Source organism: Pleuronectes platessa, chromosome 16 (genome assembly GCF_947347685.1).
Source record: "Pleuronectes platessa chromosome 16, fPlePla1.1, whole genome shotgun sequence".
NCBI classification, from domain to species: Eukaryota; Metazoa; Chordata; class Actinopteri; order Pleuronectiformes; family Pleuronectidae; genus Pleuronectes; species Pleuronectes platessa.
Genome location: NC_070641.1, coordinates 8,684,348 through 8,704,281, shown reverse-complemented (window position 1 = coordinate 8,704,281; position 19,934 = coordinate 8,684,348). Strand labels below are relative to the sequence as shown.

The 19,934-nt window shown below is 44.4% G+C and overlaps 4 protein-coding genes across 6 annotated transcripts in view; 2 read left to right on the top strand and 2 right to left on the bottom strand.

Moving 5' to 3' along the window:
• The window catches only part of fam117aa (family with sequence similarity 117 member Aa), a 9,191-nt gene extending 8,282 nt beyond the window's left edge, over window positions 1–909 (bottom strand). The window contains exon 1 of the mRNA XM_053443232.1: window positions 268–909. Within this exon, the coding sequence (XP_053299207.1) occupies window positions 268–391 (124 nt within the window). The 5' untranslated portion in view covers window positions 392–909. The remainder of the gene's footprint in view (window positions 1–267) is intronic.
• A 1,291-nt stretch (window positions 910–2,200) lies between these two features.
• rundc3aa (RUN domain containing 3Aa) lies at window positions 2,201–16,075 on the bottom strand. 2 transcript variants are annotated; one of them, XM_053444311.1, is made up of 11 exons: window positions 15,882–16,075; window positions 7,772–7,899; window positions 7,379–7,512; window positions 7,209–7,294; window positions 6,414–6,503; window positions 6,120–6,200; window positions 5,854–6,019; window positions 5,621–5,778; window positions 4,781–4,894; window positions 3,517–3,623; window positions 2,201–3,040 (listed from the first exon to the last, which is right to left on the bottom strand). In XM_053444311.1, the coding sequence occupies exons 1-11, from the start codon at window positions 15,986–15,988 to the stop codon at window positions 2,898–2,900; spliced, it is 1,314 nt and encodes a 437-aa protein (XP_053300286.1). In that variant the 5' UTR covers window positions 15,989–16,075; the 3' UTR covers window positions 2,201–2,897. The 2 variants fall into 2 exon arrangements, with proteins under 2 accessions (XP_053300286.1, XP_053300287.1); XM_053444312.1 differs by having other exon boundaries at window positions 2,202–3,040; window positions 7,784–7,899; window positions 15,882–16,071.
• zwi (zwilling) lies at window positions 10,216–14,232 on the top strand. Of its 2 annotated transcripts, none has more exons than XM_053444313.1 (2): window positions 10,216–10,829; window positions 12,666–14,232. In XM_053444313.1, exon 1 carries the CDS (start codon window positions 10,386–10,388, stop codon window positions 10,632–10,634), a length of 249 nt encoding a protein of 82 aa, XP_053300288.1. In that variant the 5' UTR covers window positions 10,216–10,385; the 3' UTR covers window positions 10,635–10,829; window positions 12,666–14,232. The 2 variants fall into 2 exon arrangements, 1 of the variants encoding a protein (XP_053300288.1); XR_008342114.1 differs by having other exon boundaries at window positions 10,677–10,829; window positions 11,726–14,232.
• Window positions 16,076–16,893: 818 nt separating the features above from the next.
• Window positions 16,894–19,904, top strand: rnf113a (ring finger protein 113A). Its single transcript, XM_053442867.1, has 10 exons — window positions 16,894–17,049; window positions 17,731–17,810; window positions 17,885–17,980; window positions 18,110–18,217; window positions 18,479–18,588; window positions 18,679–18,785; window positions 18,891–18,980; window positions 19,063–19,156; window positions 19,242–19,348; window positions 19,766–19,904. The coding sequence occupies exons 1-10, from the start codon at window positions 16,944–16,946 to the stop codon at window positions 19,831–19,833; spliced, it is 966 nt and encodes a 321-aa protein (XP_053298842.1). The 5' UTR covers window positions 16,894–16,943; the 3' UTR covers window positions 19,834–19,904.
• The last annotated feature ends 30 nt before the right edge of the window (window positions 19,905–19,934 follow it).

Below are 19,934 nucleotides of genomic sequence, written 5' to 3'. Positions count from 1 at the left end.
ATAGATAGATATTCAAATTAAACAACAGCACAAAACTTCTTTGAGATCTATTAAACTATTTTGCCACTATCGGAGTCTATGTACTTTAACATTGCACACAACATGATGTGAAGCACATGTCACTCAGTAAACACTGCTGTTAACAGCGGTGTGTTTTATTTCCACACCGTGACATCCACACATTGGAGCACATGGAAGTGAATGCTGATCCGATGTGACCCTCCTCCTCTTCCTCCTCCTCCTCCCCCTCAGTGAGTGTGTATTTACCCGTCTTGACCTCCCTGCAGAGGAGAGCGGAGCCCCTCTGGAGCTGGTATGGGACTGTGGCTTTGAGGGGCTGCAGGCTGGGGTTGCTGCACCCCCGAGGCGCTCCTCCACTTCTGCCCGACATCCCCCCACTCGGCTCTGCTCTGCTCTGCTCCCACGGCCAAGCTCCGCTTTATGAAAACACACGCTCTCTCTCTCTCTCTCTCTCTCTCTCTCAAACACACACCCACTCTCTCTCTCCCTCTTCCCTCAGTCCTTTTCGCTGCAGCAGCTCCTCACGGCTCCAGCCTCTCGTCTCCCGGCCACATTCACTCCATCCTGGGGGACGACCCACAGCTCGATCGGGTGATGATGGTGAAGACCAAGGTGTTTTTTAAATGTTGCCTCATTCTTATGTTCAAGTTGCATTAGCAGAGGGAGTCTGCTTCTTCAGTGAACCACAACAAGTTGCACATAATGATCCTTAATGTTGAGGTGCGATGAGGACACACACACACAGACACACAGATAGAGACACACGCTCCTGCTCGTGTCCGAACTGTGCGCAAAGTGACAACACAACAGCTCAACCTGTGCAACTCACTCGTGCAGGCTCATTTCCAAGGACGACGTGATTGGTTGCTACAGAATACTACCGAGGACCTATTGGTCATTACATCCATCTGTCTTCTAAAGGGACCCCCCTTCATAAAACAACTTTTCTCCTCCTCTTCCTCCCCCTCGGGCCCGAATCCTTGGTCTTTTCAGTGTTGTGTGTGTGTGTGGTCGTCAGAGTGTGGTTCAGGGACTTTTAAGGTCACAGAGGAAGCTTAGGGGGTCTAGAACAGAAATTATCAGTTAATAGATTGTGATATATGGATGGCACTGAGAGAAACATGCATATTAATAGCTCATTATTGATTAACAGCATAATTAAGACGCCCCCATTAATAAAGAGAGAAAGAGATATGTATCCTAAGGGATCCAGGAGTTTAAAACAATGCTCAATTACTATATAACAATACTAAACTAAAGTGAAAAGAATAATCTAAAATCCAAACCAAACATATTGTCCATAGGGCCTGATGTAGCCAATAAGAAAACAGTATGAATCTGGACAGTATGCCGTGTGTTAACGGTTAACGGGGTAACATCTCAGAATGGTTCACCACAAGATGGAGCCAGACTACATGTGCCCCATAAAACTAGATGCTCAATGCACGCAACATTGTCATAAACAGCATGCAAATTGAATTAGATGACACAATAGAAGCATAATAGAAATACACGTGAGTAGTTACTCTGACTCCCTGCAACTGAGGAGTAATGATAACAGTGTTGCAGCAGTCAAATGAATGGTTAGAATACAAGGAAGTACTTAAATAAACATTGATAACCAGCAATATGCTTCCAAGAAAAGTATTTTTCAGCCCGAGACTTAAAAGAGTTTTCAGCCTAGTGCAGTGGAGCCATACCTTCTCAATCCATCACACTCTGTTTCACATTCTCCACCCACCCTTTCCCTTCCCGTCCTATCATCCATTTCTCCCTCACCCCTGGCCCAAACCCTTCATCCTCCTTTCCCTCCCTCCCAGGTGGTGAAAATGTCTTTGCCAAGATTCCAGTGCATCCTCTCAGACCAGATCAGAGCACGAACTCTTCCCTCATCATCCAAATACATACATTTCCATGATAACCTTGAAATTTAATGTTGCTGTTGTGTGGTCCTTGCTTTTGAATTAGAGTTTTGCTTGTTCTGGGCATTGTTTAGATAATAGTCAATTTGCCATCTATGTAAACTGCTAAGCATTTGGAAATGTTAATTATTCATAAAAAAAATCTCACTAAAACTAAATTGAAGGCGGTTGCAGTGCATGGACCTCCATTTGTCTTTTTCCACTGATAAACACAATGAGACAGTCATTAATGGAAAAAGGCAGTTTATTGCAACAGAAAAAACAGATAAATTAAGGAAACATATTGAATATATGCAAAAAAAAAACAGACAGCTGTTTTGGCTAAAGCAATTTGATAGAATAAATAAATAGATGAACTATGATGGTTTGTGGTGTGTGATTACTCGAGCAGGAATGATATGCACTTTCAGGGGCAGCAGACCCCAGAAAACTCTCAGTCAAACACAGGAAATGCACAGCGATGTGTAAAAACCCCTCTCTCTACTTCATACTGATCATCTTTATCTCTTTATCACACCTCTATTTGTTTGTGGCTGCATCCATAGAGCTGCCAGGACTGTTTTGGTTACATTTTGACGAGAAAATAAGAGGAAAACAAAAACAACAGGCCAAAGGCGCACAAACCATGAGATGATGCCGTGGGAGGAATACTTCTTTAGGAAATAAACTGAAGCTTTGGAAAAGGTATGGCAGAGGGATGGTATGACGCTGGATGCAGAGATTCACAGATAGTGCAAAGTTGTGGTGGGAGAGGATGAGGGAAAACCAAGATGGATCCATTCTGCTTAATGACGACTTGTACAAAAATGCAGAGATGGTGCCACAACTTTTCCCGTGTTGTATTCTCATGGAGCCGGATGGACGGTGGGAGCAGGGTATTGGTCAACGCAGCATCACCAGGCAGACAGGCTGGGGGGGGGGGGTTCACTCTTACTCGCGGGTGGCTTGGAGCTCCTAGCTGGGCGAAAGCGCAGGGCTGGGGTCAGTGCTGATGTTGACCAAGCACTCGCTGGACTTGAGGCTCGCCAGAGACTTGGAGCTCGGTAAAGACACAAGAGAGCCGCACAGACCCAGCATGGACGGAGTGTTGTCTTTTCCTGCAGGGACAAAACGGATCAGCTGATGAAAATGCATACCTCAGGCTGCCCACATTGAAGACCATAAACAGGCATCAAGCCTGCCTTTGTATGAGTATGTACATGTGCAAGGGTGGATGTCACTGAGGGGCTTTTATACAGCTGGGAAGAGTAGAAATATTCCAATTGGAGCCGGAGCACTGTGGCAGTAGTGCCGTGCTTTGTATGCAAAAGTTATGAAAGTAAAGCTAAGCACATTTTTAGACATTGTTAGGTATATTGGCATAAAATAGCTGAACCTACATGTAACTTTATCATTAGCAGAAAAAACTTAATTAAACCAATATAAATCAATGCAAGTTTTGACTTTCCTATCTCGATTTCATGACGGTGTGATACTGGCGTAACGTCTATGAGCTCAATATCGTGTTACTGTATGAACTGTAACGAGTATGTTGTTGTGATGTGCTCAGGTAGCACTTAAAAAGTCAATTGACCTGCAGGCGTCCAGGCAGCATCTCCGTTCTGTCTCCCATCAGTCCTCTGGGAGTCAGAGTTCAGGCTGACATCAGCAGAAAGTTGCTCCAAACTGTGGAAACTCCTCCTGGTGGGACAGACATAACATGATGGAACAATTAAAATAACTGAGTACAAGACTCTTTACTTTAATAGCAAGTATTCTTCCTCCTACACTTCATATCCAGTAGGAATCAAAGTTAGATGACGTTTTATCTTCCTCCGTTCACACACTATCACCCTGCAGTCGACGCTTCTGCCAACTACTACAGTTCCAGTCCACATCCCTTTTTTTCCCAGATTCATAAGAGTTCACCGTGAACTTTGAAATCTAATCAGTTCATATTTGAGTTCTCTTTCTACTGGTCAAAAATCTTTGTAACACTAACTCACATCTGGCTTTTGTCTAAAATGGGAATGGAGATAATCGGCATTCACTCCCGGGTCAGAGGACTCGAATCGGCTCCAGTTACAATAAACAGTGACGGTGTGACACCGTCATGTGACACCCGGGAGAACAACTGTGAGGTGAGAGGGCCTCAGTTTGGATTTGTTCGTGACACAGTGGGGGAAAAATATTAGAAAGGTTAACTCCTCTAGTGGCAATGAGAAATGAGTCAATCTCCTTTTTTAGCAGGTTTATCTGTATACCTGCTAATTGTGGAGCTACAATTAACAACTGGTCAAAATTCAATGAAATTCCCAGAAGCCAGACTTGAGATATAATGTTGTAGACCCCCAAAACATGTTTTCTGAGGTGGCCTTGATCCTGACCTTTGACCTGAGACATCCCAAGTCTGATCAGGTACTTTGAGAATCAATGTGAACGTTTGTGCCAAATTTGAAAGGATTCTCTCAAGGTGTTCTTAACACATTCATGAACAAAAACTTTACTCTTTGAGGTCACAGTGACCTTTGACCACTAAAATCTCATCACATAGAGTCCAAATGAACGTTTGTACCAAATTTGAAGGAATTCCCTGTTACTGTACCAGAAATGCTGTATTCACAAGAAAAAAATTGTTTATTCGTGAGACTTTTGACCTTTGACCTACAACATCTTATCAGCACATTCTTGAGTGCAACTGAATGTTTTTATCTAATTTGTAAGAAATTCCCACGAGGAATTGTTGAGGTGTGATGTTCAGAATAGGAAAGACAGACAACTAGAAAACATGCAACCTTTAGCCACTGGCATATAAAAGACATAAATATGAGACAGACAGAATGTGTTTGCGTGTTCACCTGCGGAACAGTTTGACATTGCCTGTGTTGTTTCGGATGGTGGACCACTGGTTGACCAGCGGGATGGAGAGGTTTTTGGCCAGATGGGAGGAATCGCAGGGCATGAGGGACGAGCTGGTAAATCAGAGAGAAAACAAGATTTCAAAACATCTGCACACTCAAATATGTACAAATATATAATTTCCATATTTACAGGCCTTCTTTAAGGTTTCAGATGCCCGTAGGAGTCTAATTCCTTCAAGCTGCACAACCTCAGCCAAGTTTGAATCTCTCCTTATTTTATCAAAATTATATGGACCCAATTATTTAAGATTGATCTAGAAAAATGCATATTTCTTATGATTCTAAACACACTAACCCTAACCCTAAGCTATGGGGGGAAGTGTGGATTTGAGGGCATTCTGGGTGCTGTAACGGCACCAAGCTTCACACCTACAGGTATTTGGTTTTCCCTGCATCGTGATCCACTTGAAATCAGATGGGTTAGAGTATTAAACGTGCAGCCTCTTCCTCTGCATTGCATCATAAACCAATATAATCAAAAAATGGCATCTGCATCAAATTTTAGGTCTCGTTTATTCTTCTATAGAGAAACATTAAATAGGTTTATAGACCAATAACGTGAAAATGACAACTGTTCCTAATTATAAGTTTATTTCAAAATGCCAATTTGACTTCCTTGTTAAACTCCTGCTACTAAACGTGCACGTGTGAAAAGCAAACACATGTTTGAGAGGAGGAACACATAAGTGAATGTCATCCAAACAGGATCTGCTGTGATGATGTTTGGAGCATGTGGTTTTAGTTGGAGAATTTTATCAGCTCAACATATTTTCTTACAGTTGTGCCTGAAGCTCCAGCACAATGGCCTCCAGCTCCTTTTTCTCCTGTTGGCTCTGGACCACCAGCTCCTCCACCTTGGATCTCAGACACTTGTTCTCCGTCTCCACGTTCTTCAGTTGGGACTCCCGCAAACGCACCAGCTCCTCCAGGTAACCCTGCACACCAAGAAACAAGGTTAGGATTTAGACGTCATGAATTGGGTTCAGAAATGGACGTTGTTGTGGATTCACCTTCTGGGCGTAGACGATCTTAAACCTCTGCTCCATCTTGCGGCACTTGTTGCTCCAGCTCTCCTCGTCAGTCACCAGAGGGATGTAGGGATGCTCGGGGACGCTCTCCTCGCTGTTGCTGCTGTCCACGCTGCGGCGGTCGTCCTCGTCGCTCAGGTAGTCGTAACTGCACGAGAGCAAGGATGGGCACGAGGGTTAAATGCTTGCACTTGCACACACGTGAACTGCTAAAGGTGAAGGGACCAGATGGACTGGGTGGGGGTCACCTCTGGGTGAACTTCAGGTAGGGGGTGTAGTCAACCATAGCTGGAGATTTCCCGTCCAGAGTCTCACCCTTCAAACAAAAACTGCAAAGAAAGAGATAAAAAGACAGACTGGTTCTCAAAACTGCATTAGTGACTTAGAATGCTGCATTTTATTCACACGAGTCTTTAAAAGGTCCACTGTATAAGATTTAGGTGAAAGGGATCTATTGTAAGAAATTGAATATCAGTAATCCTAGCGATGTTTCATCTAAATTATGAGAATTGTTGTTTTATTTTTTTAGGGCGTGTCTTCACCTGAAGTCAATGGCACTCAGTCCAATCAGCATCCCGGTCAGAACTGTGGCCTCCTCTCTCAGCATGATGGCTCCGTCATCATAGAACCTCCTGTCAGGTAAATACGTGGTTATCACAACTGGACTCCCACATTGACCAATTAAGTGAAAATATTGTGATTCTGCCTGCAGCCAATTAGTGACCGACTTTATAGTACAGCTCAAGTTCTAAACCTCTGGAGCCGGCATATATATTTCCCTGGTGGACAAAAAGTTCAACTTTTCTACTTATAAAAAGGTACAAACTAAGTTTTTAGGATGAGCAAAGATAGCCAGCTCCATGCTGGCTATCTTTGCTCATCTTTGTGCAGTTCATTGTTGAAGTTTGTGAGTAAAAAAAGACTGTATATAAAGAGGGACCACATGACAGCTCCCCAAAAGTGAAGCCAAAGTGTCTTGACTGCCCCCTGGTGGCTGTCTGCAATGTAGTTCATAAACCCTGCCCCATCCATGTTGGCAGAGCTCAACTAAAAGTCAAAGTACAAATCAATTGTTTTTTTAAAGATGGTGTCTGTCATTTTTTAATCACACTGATGTGTGTTAATGTGTGAATTTTTATGATGAGAAAACTCTTGTTTGGTTGAGCGCACGTATCGGCGGATCGTTTAACACCGAGACTCTATCCTGACTCTCTATTATTTAATCAGCGCAAGATTTCATTTTTTGGATATTCCCGCTGTATTTCTAGAAAGTGGGAGGAAGTGAAGACGCGTCGTCCATACAGTCAATGGTTGTCCCTTTAAATCATTACTCTGACCTGGTGGTTCTTGTGTCTCTCAGAGCGGTGGACACATATTCAGAGAGACGCTTCTCCATCAGCGCCACTCGAATCCATGCCCGGCCCTATGGGAGGAGGAAGTATGAACAGAGGGCTTTTTTTTCATGCATTTTTTTCATACACCCATTTGTGCATCGAGACATTCTTGCCTTGGCTCGAGATGTGCTGATGTTCTCTATGTTGTCGATGCTGGCAATGCAGTTGTTCTGCACTTTGCTGCAGGCCATGCGGAGATACTCCCAGAAACTGCGTTGTCCATCTGAGCTGAACCAGTTTCCAGAACCTGGGTCAAGATTTAAACACAGACGTGAATTATTTCACACTATAAACATGCAGCCACGGCAACAGTACAGCCAACTGCATAACCATGTATTGTATTTGGCCTTTTGATCACAATATCACTTTGTTTCTGTGGTTAATGTCTTCATTGTAATATAAGAAGGAGATGTATATTCCAGTTTTAGGTCAAATAACCTCTTGCAGTCACACTTCCTGAGTCATATGAACTGATCTGTGCATCTCTTTCCTTTGCTATATGTTACCTGCAGTGTTACCTTTGAAGCGGTGGCTGAGGATGTGCTCTAAAATGGCGGCAAAGTTAATAAACTCCTCCGATGAGTCATCTATGGGCTCCGCTGTGTACTTTTCTAGGAGAGTCTTTACAGAGAATCTGAAATAGAAGCACACACAGAGACCTTTGAATTAGAAAAGGACAGAAAAGTAGAATAGGAAATAAAGGTCACTTCACATACGAAAAGGAATTTGAACTTTGAGTCAGTTGCCGGCTGCACGAGCCTCTGAAATGCAGCCGTGTACTGTATCCACGCTGACAAATGTACGACTGTATCTGAACCCTGCCACAACAGCAGGGAGGGTTTTTTCTTCTTTTGGGAACCATGCCATCTTATCATACTGAGGTCACCCCAATTGTTTTGTGTACAATGTACAATGTACCCCTTCAGTGCGTTGGCAGTGTTATGAAAACGATACAATTAATCCCCTGTCTTCTCAAGCCTTTGTGCACGCTGTTCTTCCAGGTCCCTTTGGGTCGTGTCCCTTTGAGCACTGGCCAGCATGGAAGAATGATCAAATAATTCCCTCCCCCTCATCTATACATGGTGGCCTGATCTATTTAGGGCTGGTAGTGCAGCTTCAGTTTGGCTTTTGACCTCACAAGCAAACCCTGCTGCACCACGAGAGAGAAGCGAGTCCGCGTGCATGTTAGGAGCCGGTGATCGGACACGGGCTCGGGCTGACTGCCTCAGCTTCGATGGGCAACACTAGCATCACAGAGGGCAAGACAGCCCTGGCAGTGGGAAAGACCTCCATAGCCAGGGGGAAAACTACAGTCGCCTTGGGCAACTCCTCCATCTTCAGGGGAGTGACCACCACCTCCATGGGAGACTCTACCATTCAAAGGCAAAAGACGACCGTGGCTCTTGGAGGGGCCAGCTTCTCCCGGGGAACCACGACAACCTCCTTCCGCAAAGCCTTGATGTCCAAGCGCAGGACCACCTAGATGGAAAGGACCCCTGAAGCCAGGGCTAAGGCACCCAAAGCATCCCAACAGTCCAAACAAGGCTTTAACAATGAGTGGAAATCCCCATTCTCATCAAGCAAGACCTCCTTCACCAAAGGCAGGGTTTCGATCCTGAGGAATAGATACGCCATCTCCTGGGGCAAATCCTCGATCTCCTGGAGCAGAACCACAGTAATTTTGGGCAACGCCGGCATAGCAGTGGGCAAAACATCGGTCACACGAGGGGAGACCACGAGCTCACTCACCACTCTGACTCTCACTCATGGGACCAAGTCTGTGTCTGTGGTCAAAACCACCCTCATCAGGGGCAAAGAAACGCACAGCAACGTCTACTGGAATTTTCAAACATGAATCCTGCACACACTTAAAAAAAGCCAAGGATTTGTCTGTCTGGTCGGTTTTAGCAGGTTAGTAGAATAAAGAGCTGCTGTGTTTGTGATAACTGTGTGTCAAAGAGTTACAGATCAATAAGAACAGGACCCGCCTGCGCAGAGTACAGAACACGCTAAGGGAGTCGCGAGTCTGATGGGTTTGCAATCAAGAGCCGTGCCGAGCGTGTTATGCAAATGTGACAGCGATGAGACGACGGTTTACGGTGTGTCAACTTGGCGGGGGGGGGGGGGGGGGTGTGAAACAGCTGTGCGTGATGTATGTGGACACATAAACGAGAGTGTGTGAATGCTTTTCATCAGCACTGTGCTCCTGTTTATTGTGCATGTAAAGTCATCAACAGTGGTATAAATGTGGTATACTCGTGCAAGCTGATGAGATTGCTTGATATTCTGGAGTCTGTCTGCATTACCATAACTATACTGCCGTATGTTACATAGAAGCTGACTGATGTAACGGTGCTTATAAAAGGTTAACATGTCTAAACCCTGCTTGGCTTGGTCGTTTTGTATGTAGAGCTGACTTTTTATTGGGATTTTCAATCGTCTAAATGTAATAAAACGGAGGGAAATAAAGAGGGAATCGCTGGAATGGGTTGTGAACAGGTCAACGAGGACAGACACAGAGGGACCACACCTATATTTCAAATGGAGGGACAACACAAATGCAAGGCGGGTGCAACCACAGCCTAAAATAGAGCTGGAGAACATGGAAGACATGCATCCTTTCTTTTATCAAATCCCAATCGATGCGTCTCGTTTCCTATATGGTGCATACAGTCGTACACAGAGGGAATATCTTACAATCAGAGGCTATAGGGAACAATGGCTCAGAAGAAAGTGATGTCACCGCAGATTGTCCCCTTTGCAACAATGTGTCCTTCAACTGTCCGGTGTCGTCGTGGGGATGGGACAATCGCACCACTGTCCCGGACTCCCCAGATAGGCTGTGGCCACCTACGGCTGCCTCTGTCCATTCACAGGGACACATGGGTGGTATGTGGCCTTCCAGAGCCCACGTCGACCAGCTCAACGAGGGCATTATGCGACACGGGGGTCGTGCTATCCACGCTTAGCATTCTGGTCCTCTCTGGATTGCAGCTGATGTTACTATTCCCCGTGAGGTTTCGCAGAGCAGGGCGTGCTGCATGAGTGTGTGATGCTTCGCTTCGAGTGAGCCCCGAACCCCGCCGTCGAATCTGGGTCAGGAAGACAAGCTTCTCCTCAATGGGCAACACCAGCTTCACCGAGGGGAAGACGGCCCTTTCCCTGGGCAACACCACCATAAAGAGGGGGAAGAGCCGGATCGCCCTGGGGAACTCCTCAATCTCCAGAGGCAAGAGCACGACATCCCTGGGCTCCTCCACCATCACCAGTGGGAAGACCAAGATCGCCCTGGGCAGTGCCTCCTTCAGCAGAGGCACCACCACCACCTCGTTTCGGAAAGCCTTCTTTCCCAAGCGCAAGACGCTCTAGATGAGAGGGGAGCGCACTGCAGGGTGGGGGGACTGGCCGAACATGTCACGAGAAAACGGCACCATCACAGAGAACATACAGACACCACCACAGCAGCCGAGCAGGGTCTATTCCAACTGAGAGCCGAAACTGGATTAAATTTACTTTTGGAGCCTTTGACTTGTTGCGATCATGCCGGATTTATCAAGAACACAGGTCAGTGGCTGTCTGATAATGTTTTATGCAAAGCAGCTAAGTCAGGGTTTTAAATGTAGAGTAGAGATCATTAGGTAGGGCTCCTGCAAGTATGTGCTCTATGATGCCATTTTAATAGCAGGCAAGAATATTGTGCTTTAGAGTGGATGCTACTTTGACGTGTCTTGCTTTCAGGAATCTGCTCAGAAAATAAGTTTAGTTTTTTGCTTGTAGAGAAAGCTACAATTCAGTCAAAAAGGTCACAGTGCAGAAGGCTAACTGTTCATAAATTCCCTGTTTGTGCAGCCAAATCAAGTAACTCCTCGTTATGGAGAAACCCTCAAGTGCCCCCAGTGGTTCCCAGGGAGTGTGGTCTCCATGATTGATGGCCAAGCATTTAAAATCATAACAGAGGGAAGTCAACTGTAGCAAAAGGCCTCTCTGACCTGATAAAATGACAGCATTATCTCCAAAAGAACATTACGTCCGACGCTTGTAAATTCTCTTGATGTGAAGGGGGGGGGGGAAATCGCTGGCGTGGCTTAAATGTAATTGGTTGGAGTGGAGTAGCAACATGCTCTTGGTACGATTTGACACTGAAAAACAACTGCCGGGCCTCTGACAAGCTTCTTTTGTGCCCCCTCTCACTCCGCCTGGATCTCTGCCAGGCCCACTCTCAGCTCTGTCAATGCCCCCTTGTTCTCCCCCCCCCCCCCCCCTCCTCTACTGTACTTACACAAGAGTGTTTGATCTGCACACGACCAAAACTGCATTTATCGGCTTAACCTAAAACACACACAGCTTCACATTAACTCTCTGAACTTTTGGCTTTTTTTCCTTTATTTTCTCACTTCCCCCCCGTAAACATCCGTGTGACTCCTTTCTCTTTCTCTTCTTATTTCTGTCTCTCTCTTTAGTCTTGGCATAATCAGCAGGATCAGATGACACAGGCAGACTCCTCACTGGCTGCAGCGTTGTGTAACACCGGCCGGTGCTGTGTCGATCGTCCCGGACGGTTGCGGGGAGAAGTTCTGTGTCCTGGATCCGTCCCAAAACAGCCATGAGAGAGAAAGAAAGCTTTGTTCTCTGATGGACATTCGAGATAAGAATAATAATCCGGTGCCAAATCCAAATAGAGTAAAAGATGTAAACATTTAAAAACGACAGCAGGGTGTGTCCCTACCACTCTCTCACCCATCCCCTCTGTGAACAAGTGTACGGGAAAAGTGTTTTGTGGTCAGAGGAGGTGTAGAGGGTTCAGGGGGAACAATGGATAGTGAGGGCGTCGGTCGGAGAAGAGTGTAAATCAGATGGTTTGAGCATGACAGGGGGGTAGAGTGAGGACTACCAGGGTGCTACTGATGGTGAGAGAGCAGGCTGATCTCCTGATGAGAGACCTGAAGTCAAATCTAGACAAATCTCTGCTGTAATTTAACAAACCTGTCAGTGTCATAACTCAGAGAAAATAAGAAAAGAAACGTTACACAAATTGAAGTAGAAATCACAATTATTCCAAGACATGAAGATTTGTATTATTCTTTCAAAAGTAAGAGGTGGAGAGTGTCACGTAATGAGGCAACCGGCCACCGTTACTACTCCTCGGATTAAAAAACAAAGAGCTTCCCACTTGCAGAAGCATGTCCAGCTGATGTGAATATGTATTAGTGTTTACTAGAGAACAGAACGTTTTATTCTCTCCTCTGGAGCCACTCCCCCACCGGCCACTAGAGACAAGGACGTAGCTCCTAGAACCTCCTCTCCCTCCCCTGTTGCCTTTGTTTATAGGAACCAGCTCGAGGACCGACACCTCACGTCAGATCTGTCCAGTCTCACTCATCTCTATCTATGTTTTCTTAGGTTCACGTCAACAAGGATGACAGCGCGGCAGCTCTTAGCCAAACATCAGAGTGCAGCATGAGGCCTGTAACACAAACCGCCCTGTGACCGCCTGTCGACGCCGCCATTGGTCGATTCAGCTCAGATATAAACAAAGTTCAGATTTAGCTTCATGAAAAATCCCCCCCCCCGGCTGCAAAAAGGCTCAACCCTGTTGCCATGTTAAGATGGAACCTGTTGCTAGTGGCAACAGCCCAGTCGACACCGCTGTCACTGTGGATTGATAAATATCTCCAAGTCTCTTTACTCTAAAATAATTGAATAATTCCTTTTGGATTTTTGGGTGTTCATATATATTCAAGTCATCTTCATCGTGAAGCCCGACCCCAGCCTCTGCAGGATGATACACACGTAGGATTTAAAATCATTTTGATGAACTCAAGTTGTACGATTTTCTTTTTTTCTGCCATTTTTATTTGAATGATGAGTCTTGGTTTCCTGTTGTAACGCCTCCGAGCCCCTGACCCAAGCCTAATCCAGAAACTGTTCCCTGTGGTGGTGCCAACATTCGATCAGGTTTCCCTTTGTTATACTCACTGGTCTATTGCTGTACATATGTGTCTCTATTTCAAATGAGTCGTAAAAACACTGCAAACAAGGTAATGAAACCCAGAGTAGATATAAAGCAGAGTTTCTGCGCAAGATCGAGTCGAATTCACTTGTCTGTCTGTTGTGTGATCACGAGTGACGGACAGGGTTGAGGAACATGAGACAACAGCATGTGACAAATTAACAGACAAAGACGTCCCTCAAAATGTCATAACTTCCTCAAATGAACTGTTGGGAATTGAAAATGTTAATCTGTGTGTTCTGATTATATGTATAAGGGGGGGGAAGGTTCAGATTTTATATATACACAGATGTATAAGGGGAAATAAAAGCTTGGCGTACTCGGTGTACTAATGAAGCACTAACGTCGACTTGGCTACTGTCGCCAGGCAGCCAATGCAGCTGTGGCAGCAGCTGACGTGTCAGTCGGCACGGCAGCGCCTGGATCCTGTGACCTGCATCCTGCCCCAGCCAGAGGGTCACCGCTGACTCCGAGTCTCTCTCCTATTTCACTGCACGTTCACAACAACCTATGACTACTTGAATGAACTCTGACCAGAACGGCATCAAGAAGAAGAACATTAAAAGGAAAAAGAGAAAATAGGTCAGAAACGTCATGAAGGATGAGACAGGCAGCGACACTGACACGCCTTGAGGAATATTACCCTCGATGTGAAACCTAATCAATGTCATGTGAAATGAAAGAAACTGTGTAGTTAAGTGTTACTGACGGAGAGCTGATTGAGATTTATTTCTGTCTTGTCCGGTGTTTGTCCTTAAAATGCCTAAAATGATTAAATCCGTCTTAGCACATTCAGGTCTGACTGAAAACAACACTAATTTTCGTTTTGTGAGTCCACTGTGAGAACTTCTCTTTTGTTGCAGGTATACACTCTGTGTGGTGGTGGTGTTGTGTGTTTTTTTGCTTCACTGCACGTGTCACTAAAATACAGTTGGACAGAAAGGTCCCGGAATAAAAAGGCTTGCTTGTGTGTCAGAGTTATTGTGTTTTTGTATTTGTGTACTTTGAAAGGGGGGGCCGTGCATGATGTCACTTCCTTACAGCGCCTGCAAACTCGACATAAATACCTGTCCCTGTTTATTTATGACCACAGTCAATTTGTATTTAGAGTGCCATAGTAGTACTATAATATATTTTATGAGGAACTATAAAACAACCAGAACTATCAAAGTAATAGCTTCAATCTTCCTACAAGTCTCTGTTGAAGAATAAACAGGATAAAGTCACTATAATTTGATTCATCATAGAGATGAAATGATTGGTTGGTTGAAATAAAAATGAATCTTCCAGGCTCTGACAAATCCTTAAAATAAACACAAAAAAACTCGCTCTTTGGTTTAACAACTCAATGTTCACACAAAGGGTTAATCCTCCGATCCAGGCTCACAACCACTGGCAGTTTAAGAGCTCACAAGCCCCTAAAAGTTGGAAACTAAAGCATAAACCTCCTCCAAGGTTCAACAGTGCCCTTGAATTCAATTAAAATGAATTGCTCAGACTCATAGAAATCAGTCCCTTGCATAAGCCTGGTTCTTTTTATCAACATCTAGGAAATATTCTCTAGAAAATCAGTGAAAATGTCAAAAAACAAACAAAGAAAGTAAAAAACAATGCTAAGAAAAATAACAGGTTCTTCTACGGCCCATGTCCCATCCTTACACCAAGTTTTGCCTGGTTGCGTTTGGTAGATTTTGCATCATCCTGCTAACAAATAAACAGAAAGCTGGAGGTAACTACTTAAATTATATATCAAAGTAAAAAATAATCATTTTAAGGTTACATCCCAGAGGGGCTCGACACCTGGAAAGAACATTTTTACAAATAAGTTGTGCAGCTGCGGATCTCTCCTCAGGTGAGTTAATGATCGTCTCCGCTCACAATTAAACTGATGGATGGTGAACAAGAACTCTCTGCTCCAGCATGACAGTGATTTATGGGAGCCATGGACTGCTCATCACAGCCTCACCATCAGCACTCAGGGTTCTCGGTGGGCCGAGGACCACAGATGGGAGGAGGAGGAGGAAGAGGAGGAGGAGGAGGAAGAGGAGGAGGAGGAGAAGGAGGAAGAGGAGGAGTCCTTGCACTGCTCCCTGTGCCCTTGTCCCACACTGACACTCAACCTGACTGTGATGGAGAAGAGAAACCGATGCTGGCAGAAGCCGTTTCAATATTATTCCACTAATCTGGTTCTCGTTTCATCATTTGAAAGTGCATTTATCAGAATGAACGGGATTCGTGCAGGTGTCTGAACCTGTTCAAAATAAAAGACTCTCCTATAAGGGATTTCAGAGGGATAAGGAATAAATGTCTCAACAAATATGTGATGCTAAATTAATTTGACAACAAAGTGCATTCAGGAAATATAAGTGCTGACATTAAAACAATATATAAAACGAATGTATCTGTGTTCTCATCTATAGAGGCAGCGGTATGCGAGCACACCTGCCTCCTCTTCATCCTTCCTAGTGTCCATTATTCTGGATCCATCTATTTCCTCATCACATGCTCAGTATTTTACATTCGATCATCATACGTGAGAGCTGATCCCTCTGCGGGGGGCAGGAGCATCCGCGGATGAACACAGCTCGGTGTCGTGATGTGTGTACCTGCAGACAGTGATGAGGTTTTTTCGCTCCACGCCGACGCTCCGGGCAGACGCCTTTTTCGATGTCAGACCCATAGCCATTGCTGTCTGCATGCAGCCCGACTCCATCCAGCGGCGGCCCCGGGGCCTCTTCGGGATCCGTGCCCAGGCCAGGACCCCTCCCTCCGCGGGCCCAGTGTCCTACAAACCGCTGTCCTCTGCGGGGGGATCCGGGGAGGTCGCTGCTGCTGCTGGAGGAGGACGGGACGGAGACCAAGCGGCAAATTATACACGGTTTAATGTTACACTTCCGGGTGGACTTTTCAAAATAACACCACCTTTTTCTTGTTTGGCTTCGATTGTGCTGACTGTTTAATAAGGGCGCTTTTATTTCAACAATCATTTCCGGTTTTAGTCAGCGTACGTCATGCCCTTGGTACTGATGAGAGTTCAAAGTAAATAGCTCTAAAGGTGTAATTAAAATCAGCATAAAGGGTCTTTAGCAAACAGATTTTTAGTAATACGTTTTTTTGCATTGCATTGCTTATACTCACATAAGAAATATGAATGTATAATATATTTTGGTCTGTAAGGGAAGAATTGTATTTTGGGAGAATAAACTAATCTAGAAATACAGGTTTTAAAGAACGAAAGACAGAAAGCTAGAAAGTCACATTTGTTTCCATGTGGGATAACACCATACTAGCCAGGGTGATAATAAAAATGTGATTTATGTGGACGTAAATAAAATACGCCACTTTAATATTTATATGGTTTCCAAATATATATATATTATCACAGAGGGAGACTGGATGCAGATTGGGCAGAAATGTGAAAATATAAAATCAAGATTAAGAAAATGTATCAATCAAGACATAGTCCACATATGCTCATTGCCTAAATTTAGAAATCTATTTTATTCACTTGTGAAATCAAGTTTATGATTTTATTACAAAAACAGTTTAGTAATATAATATACTGTAATATCAAATTCTGGATTATAATTTATCTGGGACAATGACGACTCCAGAACACTAGGGGGCGCAGTCGCCCTGGCGGTGATGGTTTTTATAGTAGTGGCAAGATGGCGGACTCTGAGGAACCAAAAGCGGCTACTTGTACTTTTTTGTTCAAGAAATCCAAGAAAAAATTCTCGGGGCGAAAGAGAAAAGCCAGCGACAGCGATAAAGGTAAAAATGAATCCTTTAACTAATGATTGTGATGTTTTAATGAGATCATCTAACGGTGGAAACGACGTAGCTTTGTGAACAGCGAGGCTTGATGCGAGTTCTTGTTTTCCTCATATTTGTTTTAATAATGACGATAGTTCCCTGGTAAAGAGCCCAGGATGTTGCTAACGTTAGAAGAGTGAGGCTAACTCTGTTAGTTTCCTTTGAATTCGGAGGCATATGACGTGTATTGGTAAATAGAAATGTCTTTGTTTTGCTGCATGCTACACCGTGTGAGAGGGTGAAAAATAAGTAGCCATTAGAAGGTGGTTAATGGTGAACAAATGGATGCACATACTCAGACGGTGTCAAGAAAACACGTGACTACCTTACACCAGCAGCAGTCTGGGTTTATGGCACAAAGCATATTGGGTTCATACCATCCGCAGCAGAATCCTGGTTCCTCAGACCAGGATACAGTCTTCAACTGTCCAGATTCATCAAGCCTGTGCTCACTGCAGCCTTTCCGTTCTTGGCTGAAAGGAGTAGTATCTGTTGTCGACCGTCAGATTCACCACGTTGTCAATTCTGAGTTAGTTTGAGCTTTCTGTCAGCTTCGACCTGTCACTGAGATCAAATTGCTCTTGGTGTCAACATTAACTGGAGCTTATCCTGAAGTCAAACTTGTTTTTGTTTTTTCAGATGCCAACAGTGATGAAGACGAGAGCTCTGTGGTCAGAAGAGACAAGAAGGGCACCCGAGTCAACCCCATGATTCAGATGGTACAATAACACCTCGCATGGTAATATGTTAGTTATAGTGAGGTGAGACTGACTAATGTCTCGTCCCTTTCCAGTCTAAGAAAGTGGAGCGAGAGGCTGTATCGTCCAGTGACGATGAACAAGACAAGGAAGACAAGATCACTGTTGCCTACAAGTCTACACGATCAGCCGTGAGTTGAGCCTTCCTCTCTTTTTAATATCACATTTTTAAGAAACATGTCACCTAGTTGTTAAGCCACATCTTAACAAAAGAAGATGTGAATAAATCTTTCTCACTGTTCTGCTGATCTTCAAAACAGAAAGCCGAGGGACCCGACGACATGGGTGCAACCGCGACATATGAGCTGGACACGGAGAGGGACAAGGATGCTCAAGCCATATTTGAGCGGAGTCAGAAAATCCAAGATGTAAGAGATGAGATGATTTCTTAATGTTGCACAACTAATAATTGTTCTAAAAGCACCTATTTAATACTCAAGTGTTCCTCAGTCCACCTAGTAGATGTATTTTTCTTTGACTTGATGCACCACATCATACCTGAAACTTTAAATTGTGTAAATTTGATATTTCTCACCAACCTTTGCACAGAAGTGAAATCTATCATCTGCTTCAGAGCAAAATGTATAATTCCCTCCTAACTGGTTTAACCCTTTTTCCTCCTTTAACAGGAGCTGACCGGCAAAGAGGATGATAAAATCTACCGTGGCATCAACAATTACAAAAAAATTATCAAGCCCAAAGATACCACCATGGGTAACGCCTCCTCCGGCATGGTTAGGTGAGTACTAGAGAGAAACCTATTTGATGAACGATGACTGCTAATGTCATCAGCCGTTGCTTCATGTACTTTTTTCTTCTATCTTCATAGACAAGGACCAATCCGAGCCCCTGAACACTTGAGAGCTACAGTCAGGTGGGACTACCAGCCTGATATCTGCAAAGACTATAAGGAGACTGGTTTCTGTGGTTTTGGAGGTGAGTCATAGATTAAGTCCTTCAAAATATTAAAGTCCTCTATTGAATAGATGCTGTTAATGCAAACTTTTCTTCAACAATCATGTTCTCCTGTCCTGCTTTCAGACAGCTGCAAGTTCCTTCACGACAGATCGGACTACAAACATGGCTGGCAGATCGAGAGGGAGCTGGAAGAAGGCCGATATGGAGCCAATGGTGAGTTCAGGAGGGGGAGATGATGTCAGTTTTTCGGTGCCTGCAGTAGCATTTATTGAACATCCCTGTGCTTAAAATCTAGATGAGGAGAACTATGAGGTGAGCAGCGACGATGAGGATATGCCCTTTAGGTGCTTCATCTGCAGGGAATCCTTTAAGAATCCCATCATCACAAAGTAAGTCTCTTCCTCTTGTCTGTTTTTCTCTACTTCTTTCGTTTATTATCTGGTGCAGTGTGTTAACAAGTAAAATGTCTCCCAGGTGCAGGCACTACTTCTGTGAGACATGTGCTCTTCAGCATTACCGCAAGTCAAAGCGCTGCTACGTGTGCAACACTCAAACCAATGGTGTCTTCAACCCGGCTAAAGGTAAGAAGGGTCTGACAAAAGACTTCTGAGAAGAGACAATTAACTATTTTTAAAGCCGAGTTCACATTAAACGATTTTCAGCACAATTTGTCAGTCGAAGACGAGTTTAGCAAGTCGCCGGCAAAATCCCTGATTGGTGCTCGGTCTGCAGTCGCCAAGCGCTGTGAGAACTTGTCAAAGATGCGATGAGAGGCTTGCCGATGCGTCACAGACAACTCCAGCACTCAATGGGGTGAAGATGTGTAATCTGTGACGCCCCGTTGCAAGTCAGTCATGTTGTGTGAACACAAAACGACTACAACACACTAAACTGCGACTACGAAAGTTGTTTAGTGGGAACTCGGCTTAAGGGATTTGTGCGATGATTGCAAGTTGATTCCCTCCGGTCACGTTTTCTATTATTTCCCTTTATTCCAGAGTTAATGGCCAAGATGGAGAAACACCAGGCTGCAACAGACCAGCCACCATCAGATGAAGATGATTAGAAACATCTCAACATTCCCCTTATGTGTTTGTCTGTGTAAATAATGAATAAAGTAACTTTTTTTAGACAGCTTACTGACTCACGGTGCAATAACATCAGGTT

Excerpts from the sequence above, each read along its gene's own strand:
- zwi (XM_053444313.1), top strand. The coding sequence starts at position 10,386 with ATGGGCAACACCAGCTTCACCGAGGGGAAGACGGCCCTTTCCCTGGGC.
- rundc3aa (XM_053444311.1), bottom strand. The coding sequence starts at position 15,988 with ATGGAGTCGGGCTGCATGCAGACAGCAATGGCTATGGGTCTGACATCG. Across the intron at positions 6,504-7,208 it reads AGAGACACAAGAACCACCAG|GAGGTTCTATGATGACGGAG; the intron begins GTCAGAGTAATG and ends TTTACCTGACAG. Across the intron at positions 6,201-6,413 it reads CTGAGTGCCATTGACTTCAG|TTTTTGTTTGAAGGGTGAGA; the intron begins GTGAAGACACGC and ends CTTTCTTTGCAG.
- rnf113a (XM_053442867.1), top strand. The coding sequence starts at position 16,944 with ATGGCGGACTCTGAGGAACCAAAAGCGGCTACTTGTACTTTTTTGTTC. Across the intron at positions 17,050-17,730 it reads AGCCAGCGACAGCGATAAAG|ATGCCAACAGTGATGAAGAC; the intron begins GTAAAAATGAAT and ends TTGTTTTTTCAG. Across the intron at positions 19,157-19,241 it reads AAGAATCCCATCATCACAAA|GTGCAGGCACTACTTCTGTG; the intron begins GTAAGTCTCTTC and ends AATGTCTCCCAG.